We start from the raw sequence: 10698 nt of genomic DNA, 5'->3' as shown, positions 1-10698 counted from the left end.
ATAAACATGTGGCCCTAATCTACAGATCTAGGACATTTCTTCTCAGGGGGGTTCTATCCAATGCAGAAATGGTGATGGCAATCCATGCCTTTACATGACATTACATGTCACTTGTTAGACGCTTTAATCCAAAGCGACTAACATACTCAATACTGTGGGCAATCCCCACAGGAGCTATTTGGGGTGAAGTGTCTCAGGGACACAACGACATGCTGACTGCAGTGGGGTTTGAACCTGTGACCATCTGATCCCCATACCAAGCCTCTATCCACTGCGCCACACGCCTCCTGTATTTCATCCCGGCTTGATTACTGTAATGCTCTTTTTTCCTGCCTCAACAAAACATCAATAAACCGGTTACAACAGGTCCAAAACGCTGCAGCCAGATTGCTCACTCGGTCCAAAATAACATGCCACATCACTCCGATCCTTTCTGCCCTGCACTGGCTCCCTGTCCATCTCAGAACCCAATTCAAGGTCTTGGTTTTCACATATAGAGCTGTCCATGGCCAAGCCCCAGCCTACGTTAACGACCTTATCCACCCTCACAGCACAACCCAGGCCCTGAGGTCCTCTGAGCAAGGCCTCCTAAGGGTGCCCCGAACCACGCTAAAGACTAAGGGGGACCGTGCCTTTGAGGCGGTGGCCCCAAGACTTTGGAATGACCTCCCTCAGAAACTGAGAGCCTCTGCCTCAGTAGAGATTTTTAAGGGGCAGCTAAAGACTCACCTTTCCGACAGGCCTTTGGGGCGTCAGAGGAGGAGAGTTAGTAGCTGTTTCTCATTGGAGTTTATCCTATGTTTTACCTGCTGTGTTTTATGACTTTTATTCTACATGTTATAGTTGTACTTTGAATTGAGTACTGTATACTGTGAAGCACTTTGTGCATTCGTGTTGAGAAGGGTGCTATATAAATAAAGTTTTACTTACTTATTTACTTTACTTCTTTAGACAGGAAGTAAACACAGAATTCAGACTTTTTTTCCAGAATTCTAAATGTTATCACTTCTGTTCAGATCTCAACAAGTATTTCACATGTGGCCCTGATCTTCCTCCGTAAAGTAGAAGTATACATTTGCATCAAATTTTAAATTCTCTAGCTATGAGATTCAGACTTTTACAAACACGAACTCAATGGGATCCGATTGCTCTTTTTCCACTTACAAAATATATTTGATGTAAGTAAAAGTATCATGACTAAACTATAGAAACACTGAGTTGCAAGAACACAGAACAATATCACAGAACATCTGTATTGGAAAATATATCATTTATATTCCACTTTGCTAACAGTTCCTTTGCTAAGAAACAGTGTTTAATATAAAATCAATGAATTTATAAAAGAGTATATTTCCCCCTGTGGCACGCTCCACTCACAGCTGCACACACACACACACACACACACACACACAAACTTCATACTGAGTGTTTGTGGCTTCAGCATAATTTCATTTATCTCTTAGTCTTGTCTCTGGAGCTCAAGGAGGACATTAACTCTAATCGTGGAAATAAAAGGTATTTTCTTAAAACCTCAATAATGTGAAGATGATTTTCCACATCTTTCTCGCTGACACTGTTAGTGGATATGAAGCTGCAAAATCCAAAGAAACAAACACAGTGTTTGAATGTTGATATTGATCTTGATAAACTGCTTTGAGATGAAGCGTTCACTCTGCAGGTCGTTGCTTAAAGACCCTCTGCTTGTAATGAATGAACAACGATGGCTTCGTACAGAAAGGACTCTGATAGTAGAGAATGAAAGTCAGGGGTAATAACACAGTGTACTTTATTTGAAAGACAAATTAATACATAAAAACATATTCAAGATAAGTAAATGAGGCGTGTGGCGCAGTGGACTAATGTTCGGATCAGGGGAGCACAGGTTCAAACCCCACTGCAGTCAGCATGTCGTTATGTCCCTGAGACCCTTCACCCCAAATTGCTCCTGTGGGGATTGTCCACAGTATTGAGTATGTAAGTCGCTTTGGATAAAAGCGTCTAACAAGTAACATGTGATGTCATGTAAATTAAAGTACCTCAGAATTTAACTGCAGTAAAGATGTGTGTCCACTAGGGAGCGACACTTCCTCACAGTTCACATGGAAACACCTGGTAGTAACACACCTTTACAGAGCTGCTTTAATGACACAGGTATTTAAGCATCGCCACTAAAAGAAAAACAATTGTTTTCCCTCAGAATGTAAATGGAAAATCAGCATTTACTTTAATGAGAAGTTTCAAATGTACGCCTGAATCCAGAAATGCCAATAAGGAGTCACATTAGATTAGATTACTTTATTGTCATTACATAATGCAAGCAGAGTGTAACGAAATGAGGAGGGTCTAACCAGAGTGCAGACAGTCAGTTATATACACATCTACCAGCAGTCTGTACAAAATAAATGATACAAATAAAGGAAAATAGATGTAAAATGTATAAATAAGAATAAATACTATTTAAAACACAGCTTGCACAATCATCCTCAGTGTCATCTACACAGTGATCCTTCTTTCAAGATTGTTATGCAGTGTAAATAAACACAACTAAAGCACAAACAAAAGAAACAAGGTATTATTTATTTATATTTTAACCCTTGTGTTGTGTTCGAAAGCTGTTACCGTTCATGGTGTTCGCGGGTCAGTTTTGACCCATGATTTATCTCAGTCCAAAACACACACAAAAAATGACTATCATCCGATATTGTTTTAACTACATCATAACTAACTTATTATGCATTCATAACCGTACAATCCTGTTGTGATTTAATGTTATGGCCCAAAACACATTACACCACATATTGCACATGTGCATGTGTGAGTTCAGGTTCAAGTGTTAGTGCACATATTCTTTGAGAAAGGTTGAGTTCCCGTGGGGGGGGGGGGGGGGGGGGGGGGAGGGGCAGAGGGAGGGGAGACCAGGTGCATGTTGCGAACAATTATTGTTACAGTTTAAAGGTATGACGATAAAATTGTGCATTCAATGAAGCTTCTGTAAAAGGACATTTAATCATTGCTTCATATATATATACATTATACATATATATTACGTATATATTTTACTTTGTATTTACTACACTTTCCTAATGAGCAGGTTTTCTCTCAGGAGCCGTCTGTCTCCGAGCTCCTGTGGAGGGCCAACAAGGATGTGGGTGAGTCAACATGCACATTTATGTATTTATATATTCAGAGGTAGAGTGAACATTAATAGACATTTCTAAATGTCCCAAAAACCCTGGACACATATTACAGTCACCCTGAGAAAGAACATAAATAATGACTAAATTATTTGTAGAGACATAATGAGGCAAGGCAAGTTTATTTATATAGCATCTTTCAACACAAGGCAATTCAAAGTGCTTTACAAAAATGAAAGACATTAACAAAAAGTGCAGCAGAAACAACCTGATACACTTCTTCCAGTATAATTCAATGAACACACATTGAAATATAACCTTTGACCTCATTCACACAGTACAACTGAAGTATTCATAGACATATTGTGTGTGTTGGGACGTACTATGAGATTGCACATTTGTTCACTGTCTCATAGCATATTTTAGTTTACTCAGTGCAGACAGGTTGTATTGAATCTTGCAGACACTGCCCTTATTTTAACCTCTTATTCCTTGAGCCAACTCCCTATTAGAGAACGTGCTATTCAAGCATTGTGTCGCTAACAGGTGAAGGTATGTTGCCATTGGTTGACAGTTTTGAAAGGTTGGGCTAATTTGATTCCTTACTATGTTATCATTAAATAATGCTAGATTAAATTTGAATCTAATACAAAAAGTGGTCATAAGAATTAGTTACTATTTTTTTTAACTGAATTACCTGTGTACTGCAAAATGTAAATTCACAATACAAGGCCTTTTTTTATCATTTTCTCCAAATGAGTTTCACTCCCATCTGTACTCTGAGTGGTTTGTTCATATATCATCAGTAGCCAGATTTATAGACTGATTATTGATGATTGCGTTAAGGATTATAACATCTGTTTCCCTAAAAAACATGTGGAGAATAGATTTTTCTTAAAGGCTGCTGACAGTTTTTCTGGATTGATGTCGTGGTACAAACCCATATCAACACTCCCCTCTGTAAAAACCTTTGACTCTAATAAGTCGACAATAAAACAAGAATTTGATCCTGGTTTTAACCAGTGTACACATTTCTATGCTGTTTCTGTATGCGTTAGTATATTTAAAGATAACATTTCAGAAAACGTGTACTGTAATAAAAAACAAAGTCATGATGTGAGTGAAACATTTTTAATTGTAATATTATTCACCATCCACCTCTTTAAAAATAATGACATTGCATTTCAAATGATAAGCTCCATCTTATAAACAGGGCATTAATAAAATAGACTTTACAAGCATATTTCATGCAATTTTGATATTTACAAAACCCTTTATTTATCTCCCAGTCAGACGGAACGTTTGGCGGTGCGGGGCGGGGCAGGGCGGTGCGGGGCGGGGCGGGGCGGGGCAGGGCGGGGCGGGGCGGGGCGGGGAGGGGCGGGGCGGGACATGTAGCACAGTGGCAGGGTTGGGAAGCAAAACTCGGTTCCGAGTAGGAACAAATAACAATTGTCCGGTACCGGGATTAATAAGAGTTGTGAGGACAAGAGGCGAGGCCGAGCCCCGCGGACCGCAGCTCTCTCTCTCTATGCTCCGGATCATCTGATCGCTGCATGGTGCAGCTCCGCGTCTCTCTCTATCTCTCTCCCTCTCTCTCTCTCTCTTTCTACACACAGCGGATCCGCTGCCCGTTTAACAGCCTCATCTTTGTCAACCTTTCTTATGTTCTTTCTCTAACACGTAATGAAGGTTATTAAGCGTTTTAGCTCCTGTGTTGTTAATATTGACCGCCATTTCCTTTATGAAGTAAAGCAGCCTCCCTGTCTGTGTCCTCGCGCTGTCCTCACATCCCCGGACCCCCAGACTCGGAGGAGCACAGGGATGTCAGTATTGTTTATGAAGCAGGGTATAGAAAGTACATTATTGAAATGAAAATACTATTTATTTACTTTTACAAACAGTGAGCAGCTGGGCAGCTGCAGCATGTGTATTGCAGGACATGTGTAAGCGTGCAAGCGTCTTTGAGTTGTAGAAAAGCGCTAGGCCTATAGGCTATAAATATAATGTATTATTATTATTATTAGGCCTATGTGTTGGACATGTGTGGTTGGACTCTGTCTCACAGGCAGGTTGCAGTGTAACATCAGAGGAGACTGGGCCAATTGTACATTCTCAAACTGCACCACATTGAACTAACTAAACAATGCAGAGATTATTTTTATATAATTGTCTTCAATAACCGTAACGAAATTCAACAGTATGAAGTGATTTGTAAATAGGAATACAGATTTGACTTAATGTTTTCATAAATATATTTTTCTCCCAGTTTGTCATGGGACTTATTTTTACCCTCTCAAAGAACCGGAATCGAGAACCGAAAATAACCGGAATCGAAAAGCAGAACCGGAATCGTTAAAATCCAAACGATACCCAACCCTATGTGTGATGCAGTAAAATCTTACCGCTCACTTACGTTAGCTGTGTCGTAAAAACCGTGGGAACATTTAAAATACGATGGCGAAGAAGAAGATTCCAGTGGCCCCAATCTTTGTCCATTCTGGACAAGTGAAAAATGTATTCGGACAAGTAAATTGCCAAACTCACTTGTCCATGGACAAGTACTCTCTAAAAACTTTTTCTCACACTGTAATCCCCTGTTAAATGTCTTATTGATGTTTTTACTCCTCTGATTTGGTATGGATTAAACAAACTGGATTCAGAGCTGCTGATAGGTGGATTTTGTTACCTTTGGACAGGCTGGCTTTGTCTTCCCCTGTTTCCAGTCTTTATGGTAAGCTAAGCTAACCAGTTGATGGCCTTATTTCTAACAAACATATACAGCAATCTTAATATCTATGATCAGCTGATCCAAGAGGGTTTTAAATAGTTTATAAAGCTTCAGAAGAACCAAATCTGTCAGACAAATGTAGTTAAGTAGTAATATAAAAATGTTAAGATACTTTCCCTAAATTGAGAACTAGTGAAAACTGTACTTCAATAAGTACATTTAAAAAAACACACAAAATAACATTCTTTGTTTCTTTTTTAATCCATTGAGGCTTTGTTCAAACTTTACAAGCAGTGTGCAGAGAGGTGGACGAAATACAATTAACATAACACAACAGACAGCTAAGATGTAACATTTAAATTTCCCTAGTTTGTGAAACCACTGCAGCCTAATGTTTAATGATCAGATATTGTTGATTCTCCAAGTAACTGTCAATACATTTTGTACCAATATACTATAATTCAATAATCAATCCTGAACTTCCCCTTTAAAACACACCAGAGAACCCCAATCATTTTTCCCTCAATTGAAAATTATAAAAATAAATGTATATATACAGTATTTTACTAATGAAAAAGGAGTTTAGTACTTCCACTAGTAATGTGTGCTGGTATGAAACACTTTTTGAACACACACTTCTGAGACAATAAATACTTTTCTTGTCCCCCTGACATATAAAGAAGTGGCAAAAGTTTATTTCTGAGTAAATAGTTTTCTGATCACTTCAAGTCATGACGGCAGGTAGTGCAATCCGTAGAATAAACTAGAGTACATTAGAAGATACTCATCAGTATTTGTATGTGTTTTTATGCGTCTCATCAAGGCGAACCATATGTGATCAGATTCTGAAAAATTAACAATATGTACAATGTACTTCCCCAGTTGAATACATTTATTACATTTAGTGAGAGTGACTCTTTCTGTAGAAAATCAAATGGTAGTTCTACTCAGTGTGATTGACAGGAGAGATGATCATAGGGGCAGAGTTTTTACCACCATTGTTGTTACAAGGACCAAAGTATGGGTAGAGTTTCTCTTTGAAGCAGCAGCCAGTGAAGGAGTAGATCAGAGCTGCAGCATCAACATCATAAAAGGAGACCAGACCCTCCTCATAATCCACAAACACCCCCACCTTCTCAGGCTGAGACTTCAGAGAGAGACGGACTATAGGAACAACAAAAGCTTGATACTCATTTCCATTCCTCAACACTATCGTCCAGTAACCTTTCTGAGGAGACAGTGAGATGCTTCCCTTCCTGTTGATCGACTCTCTGACCACTCCTAAATCCCACTCAGTCTTCCCTTTAACCTGAACCTCGTAATAAAATCTCCCTGAAGAGAAACTCTGCTTTGCAAAGACACAAGGACAAGCATCAAATCTCTCTGGATTGTTTGGGAGATTTTTGCTCACATCACCAAGTTTAACTTGTTTTCCATCATCAGACAGGATGAGATAGGGATGTGCTGTATCAGGATCAAGAGTCACATCCACCTCATACTGCTGGACCCTCTTCAGCTCCACCTCGAGCAGCTTCTTCATCTGTTTACTGAGCGTCTCTTCCAGCTGAGTCACAGCTCTCACCACAGTCCCCTCATATGAAGGTGGATGGACCCTGACTTCTGTCCAGTTCTTGGTGGGTGGAGCAGCGTTCAGGGACGTGAAGCTTTGGAGGAGGTGGAGCTGGTCTTCAGAGCGTGAGAGCTGCTCCACCTCAGAGCTTCTCTTCTTCAGCTCAGAGATTTCCTGTTCCAGCTCTTTGATGAAGCCTTCAGCCTGTTCCTCTGTCTCTCTCTGCTTCTCTTTGATGGTGTCGATGAGCTCGGCCTGGCTTCTCTCAACAGACTCCTTCAGAGCGGTGAAGACCTGAACACCATCTGCTATCTCTCTGTCTGCCCCTTCCTTACTGAGCTCCACTGAGCGATTCATCTCCTGAATCTTCAATCGTCTCTTCTGGATCATCTGCTGAATTTCAGCCTCTGTCCTTCCCCAGCTCAGCCTTCTTTCCTTCATATCCTTCTTTCAGAGGAACAACATCATGTGTCTTGTGCTCTGAATAGGTGCAGAGCATGCATACACACACCTGGTCGGTCTTACAGAACAGCTCCAGCAGTTTATCGTGCTTCACACACATCCTGCCTTCCAGGTTCTCTACAGGGTCGATCAGCTGATGTTTCTTCAGGCCTGGCCTTGTCAGATGAGGCTCCAGGTGAGTCTCACAGTAGGACTCCAGACACACCAGGCAGGACTTCAGGGCCTTCAGTCTGGTTCCAGTGCAGACGTCACAGGGAACTTCTCCTGGTTTGACAACTTGTTGCTCTGAGCTGCTGCTGCTGGCTTTCTGTTGAGCTGACTGTCTGAACTGAGCAGCCATCTCAGAGATGAAAGTGTTGACCTGCAGCTCAGGCTTTATGTTGAAAACCTCTTTGCAGTTGGGACACTGATAGGGGACTTTAGTATCCCAGTGTTGAGAGATGCAGGCTTTACAGAAGTTGTGTCCACATGGTGTGCTGACTGGATCAGTGAACACATCCAGACAGATGGAGCACAGAAACTGATCTTCAGTCAGCAGACAGCTGGCAGCAGACATGTCTCTCTGAGGACAAAACATGTGAAAAAAGCAAAAACTGTAATGTATATATGATTGAATCTCTTGTATCTGTTTGCTATAAGTCAAATAGATGGTGATACTGAACTCTGCTGATGTATCATGATCAGTGGTGACTGGTTATTAGGGGCACAGCCCCACCTAGTGTCAGCAGAAAGTATTACAAATAATGATTACAAAAAATGCAAAAAATAAATAAAAAGATACATAAAATATATTTTAAGATCATGTTTAATCATCTGATTCGTCTGTACATTGCTGTTTAGTCTGTGTTCTTCTAATTAGTGTGTCTACAGTCACAGTGTGTGCCTATTGAGCTGTTTAGAGCCATGTGGGACAAAACCTGATCATGCCCCTTCCTCTCGCTGTGAAGTGAACGGTGACTGTAAAAACTACACTGCGCATGCTCAGAGTATTTTCTTATTTAATGTGTGTGGCAAAAAAATAATGACCATAGGGGCACTTAGCTGCCATCCCCACCATACGTCATCTCACATCATTCAGAGCTGATTGGCTGTAAGTACGTGTGCCGCGAAAAGTGTGGTGTGTGAAGAGGAGACGAGAGAGCTGCAGTGACGCGTCCTAAAACCAGGAAGTAAGCACAAAAAAGCAATGAGGTTTCTCCATAGGATTTTAGAAAATAGCTCGAAATAAGATCTGTGGGAAACGTACCTTAGATAAATGCACGTTTTGTTCAGCCGGATAATATCCACATGTCTACCCTACATTTATAATTTTTTTATCATAAATCTATCGATTAGATTTATGATAGACTTTTGAAACTACAAGAAGATAAGGAGGACTTTTACAAAAAAGTAATAGAAATGTTTGTCCAGAAGGATAGGCAAATGGACTTCATCTTCAAGTCAAGGTAAGACTGCAATTTGATTGAAAATGGGATCTTACTAAGAGAGAACAATTCAATATTTAAATGATAAAATTACATTTTTTGGGTATCCTTTTGTTGAACTGTCTGTTTAAAATTAATCGAAGCATCAGACAAAAAAAGCTTTTGAAAATAATATTATATTTTGGTTTAGGTCAAAATATATTATTTGTAAACCTGAAGAGTCAGTGCCAGTGCCTCACCAGCCATGAACCTCACTGCACATCACTGCAGAAGCTTATATATAGACATCTAAGTATTTTGTGCCCCACCACTTTTGTACATATAAAAACGCCACTGATCATGATTAAGCCGAGGATGAAAGATTGCTCAAATTTGCAGTACACTGTTATTGTTAAATGTTAAAAAGTCTCTCTGTTTGTTAATGTTATAAATGAAATCTGGAAAATCATAGCAGCATTCGGTTTAAACTCTAAGAAACACAATGTGTAAGCTCTAATACTGTTGGGGGATTTTGCCGTTGTTGAACAGAGGAGTGAAACCTCCTGCTGAGCATCACTGAAGTTAATACTAGTTGTTAAAAAACAGTAAAAGTTATCAGCTTCAAAAGGCAGACAGCAGTTACTACAGAAACAGGTTCAAAGCTCAAGGCTACTTACCACAGTGTGTACAAATTAGATACGATGAAATATCTAATTGTCATGCCTTTTTATAAGCAAATCTTGTAACATAACACCAGATCCCTTGCTTTGGAAAGTCCAGAACACATCTACTATATAGATTCTACTTTATTTAATAGAGTCAATTATACAGATGTTTTCAAATACAGGAAATATGAATATAAGTATAAGCTAATGCTAGCTTTGACTGTATGCTCTCTAACCTAACTTAACCAGAGTTTACATTGTATTTTTGGCTGTTGCTAATGTAAATGTTGAGGTTTTTATCTTAACTGACACATTTCTATAGTATAATGTTCTTTATATGAATCCAACTTTGACTAAATATTTAGTTAGTGATGTGTCTGTAGTGTACTCACCAGTGTTTGCAGAGTCCTGCTGTGTTGTTGATAAAAAGCTGCTGGATTCAGTTGAGTGTTTCTTCAGAGAAACAGAGACTTGTCTCGGCTGCTGCTCTGCTGTCGCTCAGAAAAACATCAGCTTTCATTTCCGGGAAATGGAAACTCTTCTCTTACAGTGTGGTTCCACCTCTCAGTGGCAGTTTGCCAAGAGGGAGTGGAGGAAGGACTATTGAGGCTTGTTCTATAACTCGGTGACGATGCATTTTACAGCTGATCCAAGAGGCTTTCAAATAGTGTATTGAGCACAAGTAGGAATATTTTCTCAATACATAAAGGACATCTATTTACAAATCTGGAGA

The 10698-nt window shown here is 39.8% G+C and overlaps 1 protein-coding gene across 1 annotated transcript; it reads right to left on the bottom strand.

Moving 5' to 3' along the window:
* Positions 1 to 6474: 6474 nt before the first annotated feature.
* Positions 6475 to 10485, bottom strand: LOC117479155 (E3 ubiquitin-protein ligase TRIM21-like). Its single transcript, XM_034126155.1, is given in 3 exon segments — positions 6475 to 7843; positions 7845 to 8459; positions 10358 to 10485. Coding segments are annotated over 2 exon segments (1644 nt in total). The 5' UTR covers positions 8454 to 8459; positions 10358 to 10485; the 3' UTR covers positions 6475 to 6808.
* Positions 10486 to 10698: the final 213 nt, after the last annotated feature.

This window comes from Trematomus bernacchii, unplaced genomic scaffold (genome assembly GCF_902827165.1).
Source record: "Trematomus bernacchii unplaced genomic scaffold, fTreBer1.1, whole genome shotgun sequence".
NCBI classification, from domain to species: Eukaryota; Metazoa; Chordata; class Actinopteri; order Perciformes; family Nototheniidae; genus Trematomus; species Trematomus bernacchii.
This window is presented reverse-complemented; position numbering and strand designations above follow the sequence as displayed.